This window comes from Ambystoma mexicanum, chromosome 9 (assembly GCF_040938575.1).
Source record: "Ambystoma mexicanum isolate Mex_15411 chromosome 9, UKY_AmexF1_1, whole genome shotgun sequence".
In the NCBI taxonomy this organism is placed as follows: domain Eukaryota; kingdom Metazoa; phylum Chordata; class Amphibia; order Caudata; family Ambystomatidae; genus Ambystoma; species Ambystoma mexicanum.
This window is the reverse complement of record NC_090931.1, coordinates 1,448,061,534-1,448,088,517: the sequence shown is the minus strand read 5'-3', so window position 1 is coordinate 1,448,088,517 and position 26,984 is coordinate 1,448,061,534. Positions and strand designations below refer to the sequence as shown.

General features: G+C 46.3%; 1 protein-coding gene across 3 annotated transcripts in view; it reads left to right on the top strand.

Annotated features, from left to right (window-relative positions):
• TTLL4 (tubulin tyrosine ligase like 4) overlaps nt 1-26,984 on the top strand; it is a 1,554,536-nt gene that overhangs the window by 393,860 nt on the left and 1,133,692 nt on the right. For all 3 annotated transcript variants that reach the window (XM_069616870.1, XM_069616872.1, XM_069616871.1), the window contains one exon: nt 2,386-2,507. In XM_069616870.1, the coding sequence (XP_069472971.1) occupies nt 2,386-2,507 (122 nt within the window). The remainder of the gene's footprint in view (nt 1-2,385; nt 2,508-26,984) is intronic.

Sequence of the window (26,984 nt, the reverse complement as noted above, 5' to 3'; positions counted from 1 at the left end):
TGGTGCGATCATGTTTCTTTCAGACAGTTCTAATGTTGGTCGTTGAAGTTGTGGATGTTCTCCAGATTTTCAAACAGACCAAGTGATTGCTGTATTTCGATCTGTCGCTTTAAATTTTTCAAGAGACTAGGGATTCCCTTTTCCACACATCCCAAAGGTACAAAATTCCCTAATTCCTCTAAAGTGGCCACGAATGTCCTGTTCCTTACAATGCTTGCTTTTTGCATAGCAAGGCTCCATTAGGCTGGAGATGGTTTTCGTCAGTGTCTTTTGAATTGCTGCACTCTAATGCCATTTACTTCCAAGGTAGCCTTACAGCTGATCAATTATGGATAGAGAGAAGAGAGAAACTACTTGTTGGAGTATGCTTCCGATTTGGGACCAAGATCAGGAAAGGGGAGAGGGGAAATTCTACAAACGCTAACATGAAGGCTTAATAATATTGCTATACGTTGGGGCCAAAGACAACTTTGCCACCTACTTTCAGAATTTTCATATAGATCTCCACATTTAAGGAAAAAAATAACATTTCAGAATCCAGGTTGTGAAGGCCACCCCTGCAAGGTCAGTCTTTTGTTCCCAGCCCCCCTCCTAGTCCTTTTTTGGGCTTACTATAATTTTCATTGGAATGAACATTGCAACTTTCAGCATTTTATTCTGTCCACTGAAAGCAAGTATGTTCTCAACGGTGCTACATTTTAACACGAACTTCATACAATGTTCCAATATACTTGCCATTAGAGCCATTTCGATTCTATACATCTTGCTCCACAACGTGAGGCATACTTTCTTCCAACGTCAGATGTCTTGAACTATGCGACAGCTGTCTTGCAATGTTGTGGAGTAAAAATAGTGCAACTCTCGAACTAAATCTTTACCCAAGTAAAGTAAACTAGTTTCCGGCCCATATTATGCCCCAGGGTTCATGCACAACCCAGCGGGAACACATTTGTTTTGGAGAGGTTGCCGTTGGAAATATAATGTACCAAATTCATAAGTAGAAGGAACTGGTATGGCAGAATGGCGCCCTGGTCACAAAAACGCTAAAGATGCCTTCCCCATGTCTACCATCAGTACCCTTGTGGTCCAATAACTCCATGACTGCGGGCACGAGTGGACTCTGGCCTTGTCCCACTAATGAAGCTTTTAAGTATCTGACAATAGCCTATTTAATGCTCCCAGTTGAACAAACATGGCTGCAAAGAGGCTTAAACTTTTGCCAGAGTACTTTGGCAGATACGACTGATATTGTCACCCAAACCTGTCAAAAGCTTTTTCAGCTTTTATTTGGAGATGATCAATCCTATGAGGGGCGCTTTCACTTCCCCCTTCAGGGAGTCTGGAATCATTGGTTCTACCTTTGCAGCATCTGCCTAGAGAAGTGGTCGAAATGATCTTTCTCTGGCCAGGAGAGGGAGTTGTCCATTATTTCTCAAATCCTTTTTAGGGTCAATACCACCCTCCTTCACTGGAGATCTGCCTACAGTTCTAGACTTTTCTTTGTACTAACCAGCACATGCAGAGTCATGGTGGGGGAGATGGGAACAGGGGACGGGTGATGTCTTTGGATGAGATTTTTCCCTTTCTAGTTTCAATCTACTTTCCATTCGAACTGGCGGATGCACCAGTCAATCGGGTTGCTCCAAAACCAGGCTGAATCGCACAATCCCAAGCTCCGTTTTGGTGCAACCAGAGTGCTGGATGCACCGGCTGGCCACCTTTTCTTGTTAACTCAACTATAGTTGATGGATGCTTTTATGGCCACTGTTCATGGAGCATCTAAGTAGAAGAAATCTTCGACTGAGCATTCTTTCTGTTTAAAATGCATGGCTAGTGTCTTCCTAATGGACCATCAAAATCTTCGTCCTTCAGCAGGTAGGTCGGAATTTAGGCGTCATTACGTCACGTTTGGTTCATCTCGAATCAGTGAGTTCTACCCACATTGTCAGAATAATACCTATATCAATTGGTTAGGTCATTAAGCAGGCTGTTCGATATAAAGAAAATAATGAATACTTTCCTTTTTAACTTCCCGAATTGACTATTTTTAAATGTCTACTGTTGTGTTCACCTTCATGGTCTGCAAACTAAATGCATCCAATTGTCTCTAAATTATGCTGCTGTTTGTGCTCAGCTAGACCCCTCTGAGCGTTCCACTTTCTTGTCACTCTTTCATACCCGTTAGATTGTGTGATGCTTTGGTTCGGGAACTATGTGAAATCCCAGAACGTCGGAACTGGTATCTTTTGTCCTGGCACTAAATTGAAATACTACAAACTAGCCTTGTCAGCGGAACTAATTTGTGACTTTAAATCGTATCGTAATTGTGCAAAGAATGAGATGGGTCTTAATTTGTTTTAATGTGTTTTTATTTCCCCCCCTCAGTGCTTCTGGGGACGTGCATCTGCCAGACCACCCCCTGGCTGATGACCTAGAAGAGGAGCTTGCTAATGGCTTGGAAGACTGCTCTAGTTTGGTGGATGATGATGATGACGACGACGATGATGGTTAGTTCTCAGTGCCTGCTCAAGTGAATTGTTGGCTACATAGGGCTAAAAATCTATTCTCTATTCCTGCTTACCCGTGCCTTGTGCGACTCGTTCTTCCATATGACCTTAGGTGCTGCTTGATGGGCGGTCTGTGTAAATGACTATGTATCAATGAGCGTGTGAGGCTTCAATGTCGTAGAGCCTTCTCCATGGTAAAAAAACCCCGTTAATTTGTAAACGTACTAAATGCAGTTCATTTCCATTTAGTGCAGAGACCTATTTACTGCCCCAAAATTATATAGCTTTTGTTTACGTGTGTAATCTCTTAACTGGCCTTGGCAGAGGGTGGGTTTTGGGCATAGGTAGTTTGTGCATCTGTAAAAAATGACCCACGTTTCCCTCACCAAACCACACACAGTGTGGTTTGGTGAGGGAGGTAAACTGTGTCCCGTGGTTGCACCGTACCACCCAAAATACGTTTTTGGCTGCAACTTTCTGGGCACTGCGTGGCTTAAGAAGTCAAAGCTTGACTTGAGTTTTAGCTTAATTCATCTGGGATGGCCTAAAATGTATGTTTATTTTAGTATGTAGTTTATATGCCGTTTACCCTGAATTTTGGCACTCGTAGCTGTGTTTAACCTTCTCTCTCCTGAGAGATCTATTTGCACTTTACTTCCTCTTTTTGACTGAATCTACACGTTGGCCTGCAACCAGTGGCGTTCCAATTGCAGAGGAACCTGGGGAAAAATTCTAAAAATAGGTAATCTTCATAGATGCAGTTTGGATTGCATTTTAAAATTGTCTGTTTTAGTGTAGATGGGAATGTGGTGTTCTAGATCAGAGGGCAGATGGTGCCATTACATGTGTTAATTATGCTGAAGTTCCTTTATGGGCAGAACCAGAATCGGTTTTCCCTGTTACCCTCACTAATATTTATAAATACTAAATAGCTGTGACTCTTAAGACTTTCATTGAAATAAATATTTAAACCTTTATAACTGCATGTATCATTTGCCTGTCTGAGTTACATTTTTTCACAAGTATGCTTTTATTTCTTTTCTTTCCCCAGGCGACTTGGCCTGTTCCTATAAAATAATTATACCAGGTAGAAGTAAACCGTGAAAGACTGCGGTTACTTCATGGCAGCCAAACTAAACTTGTGTCGCTTCAGTTTAGTGGTAAGGAACTCATGGTGGCAACAATAAAGACAGACACAAGTGATCACAGTTAAAGGGTGCTTATTAAACTGTAAAAGTAGGTTGTAAAAATGCATAATCTTAGCCAAAACTAAGATGGGAGCAAGCTTAGACCATCAAATAATAAGGCAGTCCTAGTGGCATTGTGTCAAATAAAAGGGCCTATACTAAGAAAAACCTATTGCCAATCCTTACGCTTATTACAAGTGTGGGATAATGGTCTTAAAGAAAGAAGTGTTCTCAAATGATAAATCAGGATGCGGTACTTGAGGTCTCCCTTCCCCACGTTTTCAGCACAGGACAAGGGTGGACTGTGGTGCACAGGACACGCGGAAGCATTCCCAGCACGAGCTAATGGTTCCGCTTTCAGCAATCGGGGCATTCAGTCGTTAAGTTTCTTTTTCTATCAAGTCTTTTGCCACTGTGGGCCTGATGAATTCAAATAAAGAAAGAGTTCCTTTTCAGCGATATCAGGATCCTTGGGTTATGTCTTTCACCTATGGATCACCCTCTTCCATGCGCCGAACCCTAAGAAAGTTCTTTAATGATAACCAGACCTCTGATAATTATGTTCCCTTGTTTTCGAGGGCATGTGGTTCAAAATAATAAACAAAAGTTCAAAGTTCCCTACTGTTTGCACATACTCTTCGGGTGATGACTGTTCACCCCTTGCATTCCCCTCGTTTGGGCTCAGTCCCCTCTTGACTGTTCGCCTCCCTCGTTCGGGTTTACTATGACATTCTTCACAGTTCTCAATATCTTTTTGAACAGTTCACTGTGGACATCCCTTGTTCGGGTTCACTCTTGTCAACACACTGTATTTCGGGCTTTGCGACATCACCCCCTCTTTACCGGCATCCCTCGTTCCGGTTCACTTTTGCCAAACTTGTCTTTTCCACTCAACTCTCAGGATGCAGGATTCACTTCCCTTGGCTTCCCATCATCTATCGGTCAAAGACGTTCGACTACAGAGGATTTTACAAGACCCCTGTATGACCACTTTGACCCCTTTTCTCGTCTTTCCCAAGGCCTTCTGGTTAGTCATTTCAATACCTGGGTAATTGCTCAGTTTCCCGAGTGAGCACCCACGTGGTGCCGGACTCCTCTGTTGATAGTTTTTCCCCCTTTCACAACAATTGCTCTTTATGCTTTCAAAGTTCACTTAGCCGTTTGCTACTTTTCGTTCAACACAATTCTGTTTATCGACCGGCTGTGATGAACTGCCTGGCTTTCTTTCTCCTCAGGGTCAAGGTTGGTGCCACAGAGAAAATCGTCTCTCCCGGGCTTGGTTATCAGAGGATGGGGGGGTCTTGTGTAACGTTGGCATCTGCTGCAACGCACGCTGGCTATTAGCAGTCTTACGATTCCTTCTGCATAGGTCTCGCAGGCCTTTGTCGGAAAGGGCAAGGTCGCTTCTCTCCTTGTCACCCTCTCTGTATGCGCCGTCTTTCTCCTCCTCTTGAAATGCTGTGCTGAGTTAACTCCCTGGACGTGCGGTCTGCCTTGCTCGTATTGTGCTCTTGTGCTCCACCTTTTATCCTTGTGGGAAAAGGCCTTCGGGTGTGTGTGGTCTGGGTCAATTGCCTGACTTTGCCTGACCCTGGTGTTGGGACATGACAGGTGAAGAGCTTCGGTGTGAGTCCGTCGTCGATCATGGTGTGAAGAAGTATTTGTGTCGGAAAAGGGGGGGTTTATGGAATAAACATGAATGACCAGGATTATTGTCGGAACTGTAGTGTTTGGCCAAACAAGATTAGGAGTGTGAAAAGCTATAATCGGAGGGAAGAATGACAAAGTGTTTGGGTAGGGAACAGAGAAATGGGGATTCTGGGAGTTGGTTTCTGGGGTATTACCAGATATGGGGCTCGGGGTCAATGGACTGGAGAGTAACGGAAAAAGGAGGATTCTCGGATTTGGAGTGTTTGAGGTTTGTAATCATAGTGGCTTGGTTATATACAGAGGGATTGTTGGCTCTTGGCCAGAGATTTAGCGAGAGGAAGGGAGGTAGAAGTCATATAGCCTACAAAGGCTTCAGAGGTCTCGTCTTCCTCTCCCTCTTCCTCTGTAGAATACTGCGCCTCACCTGGGGTTTTTCCCAGGGCACTATCTCGGATTTCTTTTTGCAGATGATTCTCTCTTCCATCCACCCATGGGGTTGGGGTGTGGGAGCATTGGCCATTCCCAAGCCACCTGAATAAGGGATTATCGGGGCTGGCAAGGGAGAATACCCTCAGATTTCTCCAAGTGACAATTGAGTGGTAATGTTTGTGTGGTGGAGCAAGCTTTTGTTTGGTTTGGTAAATACTAAAGTTCAAGTTTACTCACTGACTTCAGTGTCCTGCTGCATAATTTTATGCTGGAGGTAAGGGTATAAACTACCTGTTAGTTATCCTCAGTTTCGATGTTCCCCACGCTTCATTAGAATGCAGGATTATTTTGATAAATATTCTTCCTGTGGTTGTATAAAATCCAAGAAAGATGAACAGTTGTGTGAACGTTCTTTTCCTGATTCCACACCATAGAGCAAAGCCTAGTTTGTCAGAAAAAAAAACATAAATGCGTTTAATTGAAAGGGGAGGCATCAGACTTCGAACCATGGGTGCCTCTTCAGTATTTTTTATCCCTCTTCCTGTGTGCCACATCTCCTTTAAAATAAAGAAGGCATACTTCCTTTTCTGTGGCACCATATGTGGCATGCATGGACACAGTAATTCCCCCAGTGGACAGTCACAGTGGCCCCATCACCATCGCAGAGGATTGAGATTGTTGACTGGTTTGCTGCCAGCAAGATGGTCAGTGGTGGAACAATTTGTTCAATGTCAAGACCTTTCTCAGTTTAGGAACTCTGCCCTGTTATTCTCCATGTAGAACAGTGACTCATGCAGTGAAGAGGTGTAAAGTTACTCTTGTCCCATCATAGTCCAGAAGAGCTCCAACCACCAGAAGCACATGTGCGTTCCTGGAAGCATCAGGAGACTCTGTCCTGAAAGACACCCGAGAAGCACAGGCTAGAACACTTATGCTCACTGGACCTTCCAGTCCACCAAGGCCTTCCTCTCAACCACCAAGTCAATATTTTACGAAAACTGGACTGAACACTGCAATGGCACCAACAGACCATATTTTAATGTTCGTTGAAGTCGTGAGGTGTCACATAAGTTGTTCATGCCAATTTATATGCCAGTCATTCGTACATTTTCTTGATTGTGCTGAAACTGCATCCACCCCAGACCTACAGTGCTAAACATTCTGGAGACCACCTTGGCTTCAGTCAACCAAAGACCTATCAAGCACTGCACAACAGATCTGCATACGCCTTTTCGGTGAAAGCATGTGTGTGCAGCGATGAAATGAACAATGTTCCACTCATTATCCAAATCACAAGCCTTCTCTGAAAGTGAGAGCAGAAGGATCGATAGCCTCATCACCTTGACCAAATCAGTGATGCAATGGACCAGCTTGCAGCCCAGAGTAACTGCCATGGTCGTGCCCTGAGGACACAGTCCTGGTCAAGACTGCCTGGACTCAAGGGTGAAGCCCAACAAAAAAATGTTGGAACTCCCTTTCTCTGGTTAAGTTTGGTGCTGATGTGGGTGATTGTCTTCCACATGACGACAAGGGGCTTAATTTGCATTGCCTATTTGTTCCAAGAAGGGACTACTGCTACAGATGGTGGTGAAATTGGTGTTGAACATTGTGCAAGATGGTTCCTGTTATGACAGAATTACATTCTTGGGGGTTCTGCTGTCTCGATTTTATTGGGCCCCTAAACCGTTTGCCTTGCTCATGGCTTTTCTAGATCTCTGGCCTTGTTCTGTGCACAGAGGGACTTGTACTAAAGCTCTTCCTCCTCCCCCTGGCCAATGCAACTCATTTTCCTATACTGTCCTATAGTAGCCCATATAGCTCCTAGAACAGGGGTACCTTTATACACCCTGTTTTTGTTCTAGGGCCATTAGATCACCCTCCAATGAGGCTGTGGAGTAGGCTAGTGGCAGCTGTAATTTTAGTTTCGAATAGATTGTGTCCACCAACGTATTCCACATCTTTGCCTTGTAATGTCCACAGCTGTGCTACTTCGGAAATTATTTGGCAGAGTGTGTCCTGCGTCGATGGTGTCTGGTCGATGTCCCTCGAAGGCCTCCGTCGAGGGCGACGTCACTGGATGTTACAAATAGGACACACATGCCTGCAGCCTCAGTTCCGTTCTTTCAGCAAACGGGATTTGCTTCGAGAATTCGGCGTGCCCTTGTGTATTCCTCGTGAATGTATTCTTCAACCCCTCTGACTCTGCGGTCTGGCTTTAAGACTTGCCGGGACTATAAGTCCAAGATGTCGATTATGGACCCGCACCGCATTTGTGTTGTCTGGGCGAGAGTCATATATCGGCTGTTAGAAATGCCAGTCGCTGACTGCTAAGGCAAGTTACAGGAAGTTAGGGGTTCTAAACCCAGTAAGTCCGGTAAATCTGCTAAGGGGTTGTCCACTGATGATTCGAGGAGCGACTCCTCGTCGGAAGGAGTCGCAGGGATCTTGGTCCCAGTATGGGTCCTGCCATTCGTCCTCGTCTCGGTATTCCTGGAAGCGCCGTCACCGGTCGTCTTACCCATCCTCGGAGGATGGCGCCGTGAGGAAAGTGGCTTGTTCCCGCAGGAATGGGCAGCGTTCAGGGAGCAGATGCTGGTGATTTTTCAATCCCAGGGCACAGTTCTGTGCGCACCTTTGGAAGAAGCCGGCAGGGAACGGTCTCGGTCCGAGGCTCGCGCGACTTCGGGCCCGGGTCCTCGGCACGATGCTCATCGGCAACCGTCGAGGTCCCGTTCGGACAAGGTTCAATTTGATCATCAGAGACGTGTTGCATCCCGGTCTCGGTCTTTGTCCCCGGCGAAAACACAGAAATCTGGTAAAGGCTCGAGGTCGGCCTCGACTCAGTTGGCGCTGTGTCCGTCAGATATGAATGTCGAGGCTTTCTCTTCACACCAGCCGTCGGTGCCGAAGCTGTCAATGCCTTTGCGGCCTTTGGGCGGGAATTTGCCGATGGAGGTCCCTGGTACTGTGGATCCTCCAAGGAAGGCTACATCCAAGTCTGTGAGGCCTGTTAAGGATTGCAGACCCACTTCTGTCCCTGGGCAGGAGTTAATTCTTCCTCTGGATGATATTTGTGAGGAGAGGACTGATTTGGAATTTGAGCCTGATGTAGCTCCTGTCTTTTTCGGGGACAGTCAGTTGGAAGAGTTACGTCAATCACTCCATGATGCCAGTGGCTTGGACACTTCTCCTGAGGTGGAGTTTGGCAGGCTGAGTCCTCTTATAGGAGACTGATGACTGAGTATCTTGCTTGGTCTAGTCCTCCGGAGGCATTTGTTCAGGATGACTTAACTAATATTTTGGATCAAGGTCCGACCTCTGACCCAGTGTTACCTTTTTATTTGACTTTGCAGAAAAGGGTGGCGGCTGCTTGGCAGACCCCGGAATCTCTTCCGGCGGCTAACAAGTCATTAACTCTAAAATACCGCCCTTCCAGTAACAAACCCAGCTACCTTTCCTCACCCCACTCCCGAGAATGTGGTGGTTCAGGCGGCTACGGCCACCTCGAGGCAGGCGGTGTACCCTACCATCCCTCCTGTTGGGGACGACAAACGCTTCGATAGTTGGGCACGCAAGGTGTTTTCTGCGGGGAGTATGGCACTTAAGTCGGCCAACTCTACTTGTGCCTTAGCAAGATTTTCACACACACTGTGGAATTGTTTCTCTAGTGGCTGAGCATATTCCTGTGGCGGAAGAAAGGGATGGGTTCCTTGCTCTCGTGCAAGATGGCATGGATGCAATGTGTGAATCCCTTCAGTCGGGATTGGACACGGCCGACCGTGTTAGCCGGTCCATGGCTGCGAGCACCGTTAGACGCAGGTTTGCATGGTTGCTGAAGTCTGGTTTTGCTCCAGATGTACAAGCCCATCTTCTGAACATGCCCTTTGATGGCTCGCATTTGTTTGGCAGCAAGGCTGACGAGAGCCTTGAGAGGTTGCTGACCTCAAAAGCTGCTGCTAAATCTTTGAGCGCAGCTGTGCGTCAACTTCTGCCTTTTCGTCCTAGGGGACAGCAGTGAAGGGGAGGTTCCTTTCGTTACTACTTCTCTTTTGCTAGGACCCGCCAGTCAAAGGGGTCAACTTAAAAGTACCCGTGGTGGTCAGGGAAATAGACGTGCCAAAGCTGCTCAGGCAGCTGCCTCTTTGCCTTCAGGAGCTGCCGCGGCCGCTCCAAAACTATGAGGCCATGTTCCATTGTTTGTCGGTTGGGGGCAGACTGTCTCAGCATCTCGAAGAATGGCTAGCTATTACTTCGGATGTGTTGGTTCTGGATACAATAGCCCACGGCTACTGCCTTACCTTCCTAAAGCGGCCTCCAGACAATCCACCGGGGAATGTCTCTTTGAAGCTTCCGGATCCGCTCCTTGTGCAGGAAATCTTGACCCTGCTTGAGAAATGCGCTCTAGAACTGGTGCCTGTAGCTGTGAGGCACAAGGGATGGTATTCCCCATATTTTATTATTCCAAAGAAAGACGGCGGATTGAGATCCATCGTGGACTTGCGTTGGTTGGACAAACTCCTCAGGAAGGACAAGTTCAAGATGGTCACTCTTTCTTATGTCCTCCAGGCCCTTAGACTTCAGGATTGGTTGGTGTCCCTGGACCCACAGGATGCTTACTTTCATGTGCCGATTCATCCAAAGCACAGAAAGTACCTAAGATTTGCGGCTGGCAACTTGCACTTTCAGTTTCGGGTTTCAGAGTGACCTCCGCCCCAAGGTTCTTCACCAAGCTAATGGTGGTGGTACCTGTGCGACTGGCTGGTCCGTGCGCATTCTCCTGAGCAAGCGATGGATCATCGGTCACACCTGCCGCTCCCTCCACAAGCTGTGCTTCTCCCTCAATTTCAAGAAGTCGCATCTGACACCTTCCCAACAGCTCCAGTACATCGGCGCTGTGTTGGACACGTCCTTGGGAATGTGCTTGCCTCCCAAGTTGAGGACTCTTCAGATTGTGCAGATGGTGGACACATTTCAACATGCCCAGCATCTTACGTCGTTTTGAATTCTTAAGGTTGCTCTGCCTCATGGCATCCTGCATTTTTCTGGTGCCAGAGGTCCGGCTGAGGATGCAATCCCTGCAATGGGTCCTCAAGATGCAGTGATAACAATTCTCATGCAAGATATCAGATCCCGTTCAGATTCCATCCTCGGTCTCACAGGATCTTCTGTGGTGGGTCAACGATGGGAATCTGATGAAGGGGGAGCCCTTTTGGCAACCGTGGCCAGAGGTGACAGTGACGGACACTTCCCTCACAGGATAGGGAGCCCATGCCAACGATCTGACTGCCAGCGGTCGTTCGTTTCTGTCTCAGTCCAAACTCCACATCAACCTGTTAGAGCTGAGGGCCATCAGGCTGGCCCTGAAGGCTTTTCGGTATCGGGTAATATTATCCCCATATATATGGTTGCCGTAAATAATATTGCCGGGAAAGGGTCGTGGCGATATTATATGGGTGACCATATATATGGGGAAAGGGGCAAAAAAAATATTTTAAAAAATTCAATAAAAAAATAATTGGGGGTTGCTGGGGTGTCCCCCATATGTTCCATGCAATAATATTGTCGCAAAAAACGGCCATTTTTTTTCGGCGATATTTTTGCATGGCGAGATTTTTGTGGCGACATTATTACATGGAACCGGCTTTTCTGCCGTCTGTGCTGGGGAAGAGTGTCCTGATCATGACTGAAAACAGTGTCCATGCATTACCTCAGCGTGGTCAGGTTCTCCATCCAGAGGTCAAGAGACTCAACCTTCCCGCTTGGTATCTGAAAGGTTGAGATATAAGGATTGGGACCTCCCGGATGACGTGATGGAGGTGTTGCTTTCGGCCAAGCAGCTGGCAACAAAATCCCTGTACTGTTGGCGCAAGTTTTTCGACTGGTGCAGAGGACCCGATGTAGATCCTTTTCAGTGTTCCATTCCCATGATTCTGTCGTTCTTGCTTTCTTTGGCTCACAGGGGCCTTCAAGTAAGGTACCATTAAAGGTTACCTGGCAGCGCTCGTCTGAAGAGTCATTTTATTTTAAGATTCCTTTGATTTCCCAATTTCTAAAAGGGCTCACTAATGTGTTCCCGCCATCCCTGTTTCAGGTGCTGGTATGGGATCTGAATTTGGTCTTGAAATTCCTGATGGGTGCTGCATTTGAACTTTTGCACTCTTGTCCTTTGAGACTGTCTTTCAAGACGGTTTTCTTGGTTGTGGTTACTTGCGCTCACAAAGTGAATGAATTGCAGACACTTTCATCTAAGCCACTCTTTTCTTTGTTTCACAAGGATAGGATTGTACTGAAGGTACGTCCTTCCTTTCTACCTAAGGTAGTTTGAGTTTTATTTAAGCCAGAAAGTGGTACTTCCTGCTTTCTACCCTCTGACTCATCCTGGTAAGGAAGAGAAGCAGCTCCATAGTTTGGACCCTAGGAGAGCTCTGAGCTTTTATATTTCTAGGATGTCCAGGGTCAGAGTGGACGATCAACTCTTTGTGGGGTATGCTGGACACCGATTGGGCCAGGTTGTTAACAAACGGACCTTGTCCAGGTGGATTATCCTCACCATTACTGACAGTTAAAGATTGGCGGGCAAGGACGCTGCTGAAGGGATGCAAGCTCACTCCACTAGGGGTGTGGCTACTTCCACAGCCCTGCAGCAGGGAGTTCCTATCAGGAATATTTGTGACGCAGCGACATGGGCTTCTCTCGACACCTTTGTCAAACATTACTCGCTGAATACGCTCCATGGTCAAGATATGGCCTTTGATAAAGCGGTTCTGTATTCTGCCATCTGATTGGGTATTCTAAATTCTTCTCCCTCCTCCATTTTCTGGTACTGCTTTGGGTGTCTGTCAAAGATGTGGAATACGTTGGAGGACACAATCCATTCGAATAACAGGTTACTTACCAACTGGTAATGTTCTTTCGACTGGATGTTCCTCCAACGTATTCCACATCGGCCTCCCAGCCTGCCCCTCTGTGGAATTTCCTATGCTGTTGCAGCTTGTGTTCCCTCAAGCATATGTGCAGTCAAACAGGCATTGGGTACGAGCAGGTCACGTGTTATGAAGGAAGAAACATAAACTGAAGCTACGGGCGCCGTGCGCCCTATTTTATAACATCCGGTGACTTCGCCCTCGACAGAGGCCTTCAAGGGACATCGACCGGACGCCATCGATGTAGAATGCCCTCTGCCGAAAAATTTCCGAAGTAGCACAGCTGTGGACATTACATGTCAAAGATGTGGAATACGTTGGCGGAACATCCAGTCAAAAGAATGTTACCAGTTGCTAAGTAACTTGTTCTTCTGCTTCACCATGGGTTCAGCAGAATTTACTGCATTGCTAGCCTAATGTACCAGTAGTATGGTAGCCATTGGGGTACTAATGCATGTTTGTTGGAACTGCGAGGCAGGCTTAGAAATGACTTGTGCACCTGTAGGCTTACAAGCCCAGCCCTGCACTCTGTCCTCCGACAGCCCACTACAATTTCTATATGGGTGTACCAAAGTGTTTATTTTTAAGGGTTGTCCTTATTGGCTGTCCCCCAAAACCTTTGTGTGTCTGCCTGATGTGTGATTGGAGGTCCAGCTAAGGACAGAACATGCAGAAATGTTCTCTAGGTGAAGCCCTGTGCACTCCACATTTCTGTTAATTCTATAAACTACTGGAGTATTTCCCACGAAGAGAAGATTCTGAATCTGTAAGGCCAGGCTTGGCCATACTTGCTGGGCTCGGTCCTTTCTTTTTACCTCTATTTTCTTCTTTTGTCTGGGCAGGTTCTAGTCCTCTTGCTATAACCGTTTGTGAGCTGTGTTCTTTGCTGTCTTCTTGTTCTTTGTTGACCTTGGGTCTTGAGGTAGGATCAATCCACTGTCCAGAAGGGTGGTATGACACCACTACCCTGCCGCTGCTTTGTCTGGGCAGTTTTCACTGTGGTCCTCGTCGGACCATTTTCTGCTGGCTGACTGCTCAGGTTTGTCCTTCCAGTCACTTGGATCTTCTTGCTTCCTACAGCTTCTATTTGCATTCTCCGTTGTTGCTTCTGCTCCTGGCTGGTGGTGTCACCCTCTTGGTAAGGCTGGTTATTCTTTTGGGTCATCTGTTTATGGGCTAGCTACGGGATCTTGTAATTTGACCTGTGAAGGAAGCTTTGTTCTCACTGGGTTGTTTCACTGTTCCTGTGCAAAGCTCTGAATCTTGTGAGTAATAGCTTGACTTAATATTACCAAGATATGCATGAAATTGACTAAAAGTGTTGTGTATGTAGAGTAGTTATGGGTACTGACCCTGCCCTTTTTTGGTATACTTCTCAATTGTATTTTTGAAACATTCAATTCTCGTTATAAAACCTTTTTATGATGGCCATACATTTAAAATACTACTAAATGAATAAAACTCATGTGTATACCTGTATGGCATTAATGCCCTTTACCATTAAAAAAAACTAAAACACATCGGTGAAACAAATGGATATACTGTGAAAAATCCCAGGATGTCGTCACTGCTTCCATAGGGGAAGCCCCCTTCTCATGAGGCCAGGCCGCTACCAGATAGTCCCCCATGGGAATGGTACACAGAGGGAGGCTTTAATGGCGAGGGAAACCCCCTATGGGACCAGTGATGACCATGCAGAGGGAACACTGTATGTCCACCAGATAGTACCCCCCCCCAACTCACCTACTTACCTATCTGGACTTCACCTATCCCACACACGTCCATATGTCTGTGTAGGGTGGATGGTATTACTCCCTCTAGAAATACTGAGTCAAGGAAGAGTACGGTTGACTTGCGGAAGGCACGCTCAGGAACTGGGCCAAAGAAGAACATTGACAGCTGAAGGCTGGCACTTAAGCATGCACGTGACCAAATACAGAATAAAATATGCATCCCGCTAGGGAATGAAAGCAGAGTAATTGCAAGGGAACCACATTTTATATAAGCGGAATAAATGGAAGCAAAGAACTATGCTGCTCGAGAGCGCTCTGCCACATAATACACAGGCAGTATCTTAGGCAGTATTTTAGGAGTAGGAGGGGCATGGGCAATGTCTGTCTACAATTGGCCGAGGATTCAGAGGCAGTCGGTTGGTACGTGGGTCAGCTGGGCTCATCTTCTCAGGGTGAAGGTCGGTCGAGGATCGCAAGATGACAGAATCCTCACTAAGTTAAACAGTGATCAGCATGTGAAGAAGAATAATAGCTACCATAAAACCTATTGCATCAAAAAGAGGTAGTTTATACAATGAAGGTAAATATATGTGCATTACGACCCGAGATGTAGTGGGGGCATGGAGCAAGGGTCCTGCTTTCAGGTGTCTTATCAGAAGTTGCAATCAGTGATTTGTTGTCCCCGGGCTTCTCGATTCCAGACACACAGGGGGCGGGGGGGATGGGTATTGGTTTCAGAAGAGAATATATAGCCACACTGGATTAGTTATATGGTGGACAATCTAGGGTGGTCCAAGGGATGTGCAGGGTCAGCAGATGTGTTCAAAGGGATTTGGGGGCACTGGGCCAGTGGATCATGGTTTAGCAGGGAGGGGATAGAGAGAGCATGAGTCGATCAGCAGAGATGGATGGGGCATTGGGGTCTGTGGCAGGCCTAGGTCTCACACCCTGCGATGAGCACATCCCGTCAGTGTTTGATACTTGCTAAAGGAAACAATGAATGACTGTATTTCCGTGAGAACTGACTTGCGCGGAGCTGGCCAGGGGTGGAGGTGGTGGGGGTTGGCTGTGCACTGCGCTGAGAGAGGGAGAGGCTGATAATTCGTCAGAGGCCTAGAAAAAGATGGCTTTCGGAAGAGACAAAATGGAGTCCACTCTACACACATTAGTAATGCTTTTATACACATAACTAGGATGGGGGATGCAAATATATGCAATGGGGGTGGAGATGTCCCCCCCCTTAGTTCATACCCCATTTATCTACTGCGAGAATGGTTCAGGGGGGACGGAACACGCCACCCCGCGAGAATGGGTCAGGGGGGACGGAACACACCACCCCTTCCCCAACACAGCCCATTGGAGAGTAAGGGCCTCACCGCTGAGACGAGGAGGCGCAGCACAGCAATGTGGAATACCCTGCGGAAAAATATGAACAGACTAGACCACCTAACCCAGTTGAATTCCAACATACAATAAAAAGGGAAGAAGGACTTTGTTTTTTAGCGATTCCCTCCCTGGAGAAACCGCGAGAGCAAGCGGAGAACAGAGTTTGAGGCAGATGAAGACCGAGACTCTGAAACAGGCAGCGGAAAGGACCGGAGCCGGCCCTTGTGCAGACCGTGAGATGAGGCACGCAGGTTGCCAGAACGACGCTGGGGCAAAGAAAGCTGGTGTGCAGTTGGAAGGGGTGAGAAAGCCATAGGAACAGGGTCTGGAACCCTAACTACCAGAGTGAAGACTGTAAATAGATCAGGCCACATAGTACTTGGCAGGAAAATAAACCAAGTATATCAGATGACCTAAAGAAGAAAAGTGAGTCTGGGTCTCACACCCGTATTAAGAAAAGCTTCGTCCTTGATCCTCATATTCACAGTACCTGGCAGGGTAGTGAATGAGGTTGGCTGTGAACCCAGGCAATTTACAGAACCGAGCGTGTCAGGGGAAGGGAGTCATTTCCCCCTCTTGTACTAGAGAACATTGTGAAAAGTCAAGAGAAGCGATCTCTTTGCATTACAAGAAGCCTGTTGAGAGCCAGGAAAGCCACCAGAAGGGATACATTCTCTTGGCAGTGCAAGGAGCGGAGAGAGAACTTGGGGAAGGGAGTCGTTACCCCTGGTGTGTTTGTGAAAATTGTGAAGAGCCAAGAGAAGGAAGCCTTTCTCTTGATACAGGAACTTTAATATGGCCTTAATTGGAATTCTCCCTGTACTATGTGCAAAGCGGAGTAGTGCAGCATTTGATTGGCACGTCCATGCTGCTTGGTCTAGCACATGTTTTTCCCAGCCAATAGAGCTTGATGAAGTAATTCCAAGAAAAAGATGACTAAATACCCAGGCCATTTTTGACTTTTTGCAAATGATGTGAAGCTTCAGGGTCTTTTTGGGCCCTAGACCATCAGCTTAGATTTTAAGATGTTAGCAGAGATCTCAAACTAATCTTAGTAACAAGGGATTGCAGTGTGTTAGAGGTGCGTGCAAGGAGTACAGCATCTAAGTAGAGTAAAACAGGATAATGACGCCACGAAAGAGTTGAGGCATATTGGACAGTACTCCAATCGGATTCCAGGACTTTACTGTATAAATTGAAGACAAGTGGTGCCAAGATGCACCATTGGTACTCCCTTCTTGGATCCAAAGGGTGAGGAAAGTTTGCCTTCATTACAGAACCTAATGGTTACAGTTTGGTCCGTATGCAGATAAGTGTAGTAGCTAGATTCTGTGGCACTCCCTTTTTTTGTCCGTTTATTCCATAATAGTTCTCTGTTTTCGCAGTTGAAAGCACTAGACTGGTCAAAGCTTCAGAGCTGCCAGAAGCATGGAAACTGCTCACCTGAACATCCGTGAAGACCTGCTCGCCACCCTTGATTCCAATACCCCCTGTGTCCTCATCTTACTTGATCTCTCTTCTGCCTTTAACACGGTCAACCATGACATCTGTTTGAGGCCTTCAGCGTGGACCTCATGATCGACACAAGGAAGAAAAGCCTGTTCAAGACCTGCTCAATTTGCCACCTTAATGTGTACATCAAGGATCTTCATGAGCAATGCCTCTGTCTTTACCCGGACCATGACTTGAACAAATCTACCATCTGCCAGTCGTTCTCATCCAACGCCTGCAAGGACCGCCACCAGAGGTTAGTGAACTAGTTGGATGATGATGCCGGGCCTTTGCCCATAGTTATGCGCCTGCCAGGCACAGCAGATCCCTGGAGCGCACACCCTCAACAATGAGGTCCAGGTCCCATGAAGAATCTGCCTGTGGGAAGAAGGCAAAAAAGGGACCTAGATTGCATGCTTTGGCTGCCCCCTCATCGACTGTTGACTTGTTCTATTCCGATGGTCCCCTCATTCACCACTATGGTGCCAAGAACACCTCCGTCAATCGCTTCATCTAGGCACTCTTCTGAGGAGCGACGCTCATCCACGACTACAGTTCCTCTGTTTACGCCATCTGTGTGAAGTATTAACCCACTTATGCTCCTCCCTGCGGCTATCAAAATGGCAGCAAAACCCCTGGGCGCTCCAAAACCTATGGAAATTGCACTTTGAAACATGAAAAGATGGCTGCCAAATCTACCATGCATGTTGTCAGTGGTGGAACGGAGACCGCACTGCGGAAACATGCCACTGGGATGCCCAACAAGTAGAAATGGAGACTCCATGAAAAGCAGTGATTGCTGAGAGAAATCCAGAATTTGCTCTTAAATCCTTTTTCTTGGTTGCTGAAACTGCAGAATGCCAGCACAAAACACCATCAAAGATCTACTATTCTTGCTGGATGCTACAAGTCACTTCATTCAAGATATCATTATGAACAGACAATGTCCTGAAAAGCTGAATTTATCATCCAAACATTCACATCAAAAAGGTGCCTGTCTGTGAAATCTGTCAATCTTGGCGCAGTACCTCCGGCCGCCTCTGACAGCTGTCAGTAGATCGCATCATAAGGATTTAAACTTGTACCATTGAAATCTAATGTCTCAAAACTAAGTGACCTGTTATTGAGAGTAACGTAGGTTGTAACTATTTAAATCCCGTGGTTTAGAAGCTGGAATAAGTGTTCTAGCTGCTTGTTTGAAAATTGCAAGTTTGTTTTAAACCAAGAAAAAAAGTAACAAAATGTCATTGAATTTAAGCTGCCTTAAAGCCACCCAACCAGTATGATAGCTTCACCCCATGAAGGCCAGGAAATCACACCTCTGTGAGGATTAGATCAGGGGAGGAGATCTTGGGCTGCAGGGGAAGAGGACAATGGATTTCCTCTGGCATGAAAGGATATGCAGAGTGTGAAGAGTCATAAATGGCCTCTCCCAGAAGGAAGGGGGCGGAGATTACTTCTGAGCTGCCAGAAGGAGAAGAATGCGGGGGACAGACAACCATTTGTTGATTCACAAGGACAAAAAGCACATTTTTTAAAAGACTGATAGTTTACTGTGTAAAATTGTGTAAAATTTGTACACCCCGGACTTGTGAACCTAATTTCCGGCTGCACATTTTAAGAGGCACCCGAACTCTGTGCTATGTTCTGGGAAGTAACCGGGGAAAATATGGTTTTGCAGCAAATGTATTTGTCAAAAGCATGAAACTTCACACGCTTATGCCCCTATACAATGCACACAGTTGTGGAAATTTGCTCCAAAATTGGACCATGTGTTCCGGACAAAAAGGGTGGAATTCTGTCAAAAGCAGACCCAAGATCCTACAGCAACGGGTCTTGGAAGAGTATCTGCTCCACAAAATATGTAAACTGTATATATGATTTTATGAAGATTGTACACATGTAAATATGTATTGTACCAAAAGTAGATTTTATGTTCAAAGGGACAAAGGGAGGATTCTCTGACTCATAAACCCACATCATCATGATGACACCCTGTTTTCTTCTCCAATCAAGAGGGGGAAGAGATTCTAACCTATAGCCTGCCTAGGGGGCGCGCTTAGGATAATTCCGCACACACACCCCTTTACCATATGCATAAATAGAGAAAGCTGAGGACTTTAAAACACACAGATTCACCCACTATCCTGATCCTGGCGAAGCACCCTGAAGCAGATCCATTCATATTCCTTGCTCCTGACTCCAGAAACTTGGCAAGCAGAAAGGCCCATTCCATTAGTTGAACCATTTTCAACTAGGCCTTGAGTTTCCAGAAACAGAAAGAATCCCACAAAATCTAAGGGGAACAAAAACAGCCGGGCTGTGCTGTCTGCTTTCCTGCTAAAAGAATTATTACCAGAACTAAAAGATCCAATCCAGTTGTGCTGTGACCAGATGGCTGTGACCAGAGCCATTGCAGACCCAGTCCAGTCCGGTGTGCCCAGCAGCCTGTCCAGTCCAGTGTGCCCAGCAGAATTTCTGTCCAGAAATCTTGACGGACCAGAATTCCTGACGGTTCTGTTCAAAACATATATAGTGAGTATCCATAGTATAGGACTGTGTCACTAGCATATTTATTATCCATAGTCTATCCCTATCTAAATCCATCCGATCTTGTCTTTAGAACCTGCATTGTTAGAAATCTTTTTGAATTGCCTGAACTCTCTATATTATCCCTACTATCTCATTCGGTACTAGTATTGTTAAATATCTTTACACTCATATATTTCATCTGAAGAAGGCAAGCTCTTCGGCAGGCAGTCGCCCGGATCCAGTGGCGCCCTGGTCCAGTGGCTGTGCTTCCATGAGGCATTTGCAACTTCAGTCATCCCCTAGTGTAAAGAAATCCTGTTTGTCTTTTGAAAGCGCATCCCTGTTTTCTCATTCTTGCTCCTATCTCAGAAAAATGACCTCCACTAAAATGTCCATAACTTTCTCAATGTTTATGCTAGAAACGAAATTTCAACTTCTGATTGTAGCTAACATCCTAAGCTTTCTATAGGACATAAAACTGCATTCCAAATCCATATAGTCCGATCGCGATTACCACGCGCTGAAAAGTTTGCCGTAAATTTTGTTTTAGGAAATGTCTATAACGTGTAAAACGGCTTTTGATTGCACCCGACCTCAATTTAAAGTTTGCACATTGTTTATTTGTGTCAAATCATTGCTAGTGTTTGTCTGCAACTATCCCAAGCGGCTCCCATTAGAATGTAAACAGTTTGTCATTTAAACCATATTTAGTGTTTTACCCAATCCATTCTCAGATTAAAACCATTTTGACAGTTTGCCAATCAGTTCGGTTTCTCTTGTGTTGAATTCTGCATTCCTGAAACCTGTTATCTCTCTTCCTATCTCTTTACATTGCTTGGTGGGGGGCTGAGGGGTGTGCAGGGGGAAATAGTAACCACATTGCTACTTGATTTGATCACTCACAAAAGTATTATTTCTGTGCTGAATTGTTTTGCTCACTATTACTCCTTGTGATTAAAGATATTGCTTAGTGTTATAATAATCACCAATGGGGTGATGTATACCCATTAAACATAGTGTGATTATATTGTGAACTACATAGTTAAATATTTTAACTTTGCAAACCAGCCTGATTCCTGGTTCATTATGACCAGGGGGGTTCCAAGAAAGGGGCGTGATATAAGTGGTACATTGTTCAGAATAAAAGAACTTTTAGACACAAAATAAATGAGGATTTCAGTTGTGCATTACATGGGAGGCATTGACTTAGGTGAAGTGCTGGATTGAAATCACTTACACATCCTCGTTGATGACCCTATCCACACATGGCCGATCCAAGTCCTCTTTGAAAACAATCATCCTGTCGACCACCTAGATCACGACTAGTCTACTTTGGCAATCAAATCAATCTTGTTGACGACCAAATCTACGTATAAGGGCTCTATGCCAGCTACCTCATCGTAACTCTAGACCTACTCCCTCGCCAAGCACGTCTTACTCATCCACAACACCTGCTTTCAAGGCCCTTGGTTTTCCTCTTTTTCAAAGGGAGTTGCTGTGGACTGGGATGTCCAGCCAAGCTGGTCTTACCTCCCCATGCCAACTCGTACTCTTCCACTGTTGGCACCGTCTCCATATGCACCGCCTGCGGTCCTCTGTCTGACCCTTGCCCCGCTTGAACAACGGTTACAGCAGGTTGCTGATTCTGACTTGGATGCACCGGAGGAAGTATTCTCAGAGGAAGATGCCATGCCTTCCCTTGTGAACATGCTGCCACCAGCTCGCCAAAGCAAGGTTCTGCTCTACCTTCTCTAGTTTCACCTGTCTCGGTGGCCATGCCCTCTGGGCCTCCTCAGGCTCCTGTGCCCTCGCATTCAAGGGATGTATCTATGGACATCCTGCCACACTGCAGAAATTGGTTGTGTTCCCTGCAAAGGAAGGTTTGGTTCTTCCACCACCCTCCTGACCTCCAGGAGCCCCACTATTACCACCAGTTTCCCTCGCAGAAACCGACACGACTATCCAACGGATGGTTCTCTACACACTCACACTACAGAGGAGTTTGAGGATCTGCTGCCAAGTGATGGTGAGGCAGCAGTTCTACCGCCAAGAGATTCGCCTCCTGACGAGATTGGCTCCTTTAATGCCCTCATGTCACAAGCTGCAAAGCTCTCGGATTTCCTCCCTGAGGAGTAGATAAAGGGTGTATTCCTTTATCGGAGGCGGGAATCTCCCAGAAAGTGAATGGTAGCCGTTCCAGTTCTATACGATATTTGGGAGGATGGCCTGTTACCGAGGAAGCCATTCTCTGCGCCATCCAAGAAAGATTGCTTCGAAAAGAAGTACATGGTCTCAGATTCTGCACCCAAATGCCTACGCACGTAGCCCTGCCTGGACTCAGTCATCTCAGTAGCCACCTTAAGTGCTCGACCAATCCCTCGTCCCCTTGTATGGCACCCCGAGATGAGGAAGGCAAACAGACACTTTTGGTGAGAGAGTCATTTACATCTGCTACCACCATCAAAGACAAATTCATTGGTAATCCTCTTCCGCTATGACTGAGCTATGTTTCAAGCTGGGGTCAATTCTGGATTTTCTTACTGATGATAAACGTGAAGTACTTAAATTGCTGCATGAGGGAGACGCATCATCAGATCATGCCAACTCTATTTGCAGATATGAGATTTCAGCGCATGGGGGTAACAGAGCTGTGTTACGAAGTCAAGGTTGCCTTAAGGCCACCAACTTCCAGGCAGCAGTCCAGTCCAAGGGGGTGGTTATGCCTTTTGACTGCATCAATCTATTTGGAAAGAAGGTGGATGAAACCCCTCAAGCCATCAAGGCCGACACAAACAGCTTGTTTGTTGGGTACTCTGCAACAGCGTTGAGTCATTTCACTGAGGAAAATCAAAGTTTTCAAGTCCTTTGAAGGATTATAGATCCTCTGATCTTCAGCAGACGTCCCGCACCAGTGCCTCCCTTGAAGGTTATAAATGAAGATCAGTCTTCTTATAGAGGGAACCAGGCAGATGCTGTAGCAGACCAGGATCCTGTTCTGACCCCCCCCCCCCCCCCCCCACACTTCCCCACCCCAGTGCAGGGTTCGGGGAGGGAAAGGGCAGCTTGCTGACTTTGCTGAGCAGTGGAAACATGTCACTACCAACACATGGGTGTTGAACATTGTTAGGGATAATTCTCATTTCTGTCAATTCCCTTCTACCTTAGAGACCCCCAGCTCTTTTGCTGCACTTTAGGACTTTGATTCTGTTATCCTGGAGTGAGTGAGACCTTTTTCTCACACTCGTATTTTTATCTGATTTGGACTCTGTTTCTCTTTTGGTTTTGGAGTCTGACAAACTCCATAGGCATCACCTTTTTGTATTGTGACACACATCACCTTCAGTGCAGTGTCACAGAGAAGTCCTTTGGATTTCTCTTAAGGTTTAAATACCTTCTCTTGGATAAACTGTTTCCAAGAGTAATTAAGTGAAATTGACTACTTCCCTTTTTCTCTTGTAGACCCAGCACACACCATCTTATATGGAGTACTGGTGGGGGAGGCGGGGTTACTTGGTATCCCCTTTTTCTACTTTCTCATGTAACAATTGTATGTTACCCTCACTACAATTAAGGGCTGGTGGCAGTGGTTTAATTTTCCTACCATTTTGCATTTTTACCGCAGGCTGACTCCTCAGCTGCAGTATTGCACTCCTGGATGCCCATTTTGTCAAAATGGCCCTGGTCGTCTTTTTTGGCCATTTCTTGCTTGTGAGGTCTTTCTTGGGTTTTACTCTGCGCGCCAAACCAGGTTTGGTCTCTTTGTTCATTTTGTCTTTGGCGCAGAAGCAAGGGGAGCCCACAAAGTGTCCAAGAAACGCAGTGGTGCTATTTGCCGGTAGCTTAAAGTGCAAAGTGTCGCTGATCTGGAGTAAGCCCAAGGTTCAGCAGCTATCACGTCTGCCAATTGCAGCAGTCCACTTCCACATGTCCCTCCTCGGAATTATGTCCTCATGCATCCCATTGATCACACACTTCAGACTCCCAATGAGACCACTTCAGGAGTTCCTAGGTGTCAGTTGGCAAGAGATATCGGGGTCTTGGGAGGACAGTCTTCACCTCACACCATCCTTTTGAAGCTCCCTCCAGTGGTGGTGGTGTCATTTCAAACTCACAAGGAGCACCCTTTTTGACTTCTGGCGGATGTCTCCCTGGAGGGGTGGGGCGCTCACACGGCAGGATTCTACGATAGAGGCCTGTGGTTCTCACATTAATGTTCTGGAGCTGAGGGTGGCGTTCTGACCCTTGAAGTTTTTCAAGCCACAATTGCAGAACCGGGTGGTTTGCGTCTTCACTGGCAACACCACCACCATGTTCTATATTTGCAAGCAAGTTGGTAGCCGCTCTACTATTCGTTCTACAGAAGCTCAAGCACTGTGGACATCAGCGCTGGCGCACATGTTCCTAATTCCCTTCAATCTGCCAGGGATCCACAATACCATAGCGGATGGGAGCTTCACCGTCAGGTTCTCTGTCTCTTCTGAGTGGAGTCATCCAGGTAGATAGACCTGTTTGCAACGGCGATCATCAAGAAGTGCACCAGGTTTGCGAGCAGGTTTCCACAAGGGGAGAGCATGGGGGATGCGTTCTGTTTCCCCTGGGAAGGACTGTTACTTTACGCTTCTCTCCCCCCCCCCCCCCCCCCCCCCAAACATCACCCCCCCCCCTCTACCTCGTGATCACAGTACACTCTAACTGAACTACTGCAGGATGATCATGGTTGTCTCGGCTTGGCCATGGCATGGCAAATCTGGTACTCAAACCTATGTCCCCTGTTGGTGGCTCCCTGCATCAGGTTTCCCCCGCTCCCCAGCCTTCTCTTCAGAGACTGCGGGTCCGTCCTACACCACCACCCATCGTCCCTCAACTTGTCAGCCTGGCTCCTGCAGCCTTAGATTTTGGAAATATACGGCTGCCTCCAGACTGCAGAAACATCTTGGCCAGGGCAAGAGCGCCATCTACGTTGTACTGTTACAGAAACAAGTGGAAGCTCTTTACGATATGGTGTGCAACTCAGCACCTATATCTGTTGCACGTTCAGGCTGCAGACGTTTTGCCATACCTCCTATCTTTGGCACATGCTGGTCTAAAACACTCTTCGATCAAGATGCATTTGGCAGCCATTTCACGCAACACACATGCCTCAGGTACAACTTCCCTCTGGTCATAGAGGTTGGTGAAGGAATTCCACAAACTACTGTTTCACACTTTCCCCCCTGTTGCAGCTCCTGCTTGGTAACACAACATGGTCCTTTTCAAAGCTAATGGGCCCCTCCCTTCACACGTCTGCACAGTTTCCTTCAGCCAGACATGCGGGCGAACTGCAGGCCCGCTCCTGTGAGCTGCCTTACTTTGCTTTTCATCAGTCAAAGGTAGTTCTTTGTACAAACCCTTCCTTCATGCCAAAAGTCCCTTCCACATTCCACCTTAATTAGCCCTTAATTCTACCCGCGTTCTTTGGCTCTCCATCTCTGGCGGAGCAATCCTTTAATTCCCTAGTCGCCCAAGCCTTCAAATTCTATGTGGCTGGCACTAAGGCGTTCTGAACGTTATCACAATTTGTTGCATTCGGACCTGTCGGCAAAGGCAACACCCTTTCAAAATCTTCCATTGCGAGATGGCTGTTGGTGTGCATTTCCTACTGCCATTATCTGGCTAATGGGCCCCTTCCAGGAAGACTGAGCGCACACTCGACGAGAGCCATGGTCTCTACGGTGTACCTGTCCGGTGTTTCCCCTGGTCAACCTCTGCAGGGCGGCCATGTGAAGGTCTGTCCATACTTTGACATGGGTCTACTGTGTCGCTGGAGATTCCAAGGAGGAGTCCAGATTCGGCCAAGGAGTGCTTCGTCACAGGTTCGCATGAGTTGAGTGTTCCAGAGGTGAGTTGGTGAATTCTGTTGAGACGAGCCTTTGCCCGTTTTGGTTGTGTATATGTAATACTGTATGATCTTTTTTAAGAGCATGTGAATCCATGAAAGATCCAATGCTGGAGAAGGAATAAGTTAATTACCTGTAACTCCTGTTCTCCAGCATTGGTATCTTTCATGGATTCACAAGCGACCCTTCCTCCTACCCCTCTCTGGCTCTTCTTGGTTCTTACTGCCACATAATGTGCACTGCCAAATATGAAGATGGCCACCAGGTTTGGAGCTTTGGGCGCCGGTCTAATTTTCTGTGGGCAGTAGGACCCAGAAGGAATAAAGCACTAAAGTAACAACCAGGTGTGAGATAGTCATGGTGCTCAGAGGTAGACACAAGGATGTCAGTTTCAAAACATTTATTTAGAAAATTGGGGTTTGGAAAATGCCTAACTGGCCCTATTTCTAAATGGGAGTAGTCTCAATAAATAAAAAGGAATAGTCCAAAAGTCGGTCAAAATAAAAGGTGTCTGTGTCAAACCTATACTTGTCCTGACTTTTTAACTTAACAATATGTAGGGTATTGGGTGAAGTATATTAAAAGTTTCTCAAAAGAATATCTGGATGACCATGGAGTTTCTTCACGTTCAAGTTGCTCAGGATCTCCAAGTTTTGTTGGTTTAAAAAAGTTCAAACAGGAAAAAAGGCAGTTCAATAGTTCGCTTATTTAGCAGTTCGTGTATTTCTCTCAGGCTTCCCTCGCCCGATTCAATGTTTTACCATAACAGTTCTGTTTCAACAATTTTAGAATGGAACTCTGTTAAATGTCATTAAGTTGCTTTCATTTCCTCTATCTTGACAAAAGGGGGAGGGAACCCCGGCCGTCTAGCTTTCTTTACATGCTTTATGTCAAATAGACTTGAAATGGCATAACCTTTAAAACTATGCCTGACCACTTCGACACTACTGCATTCTAGTTAATGAATTTCTCCTTTCCTGTCATTTCGATTTCAACCGTGCTTTCTTTGCACTTCTATTTCTTTTCCGTAGCCTTCCCCGTCAGCTCCACTTTCATGAACTGCCTTTACTTTTTCATCTTGTTTTTCACTTTAGCGTTACTTATTTTAGCATTCACATTTCAGAGACTTTCAACAATGAGGCACTCCGCAGGAACACTTCTGCTACTCTTTCGTTAAAAGTTCAATAAAACTGCTCAAAGCTTTCTTTCAACACGTCTATATTGGCATGCATATCTTCTGCTTGGAACTTTGTAATCTACTTGCGTCTTT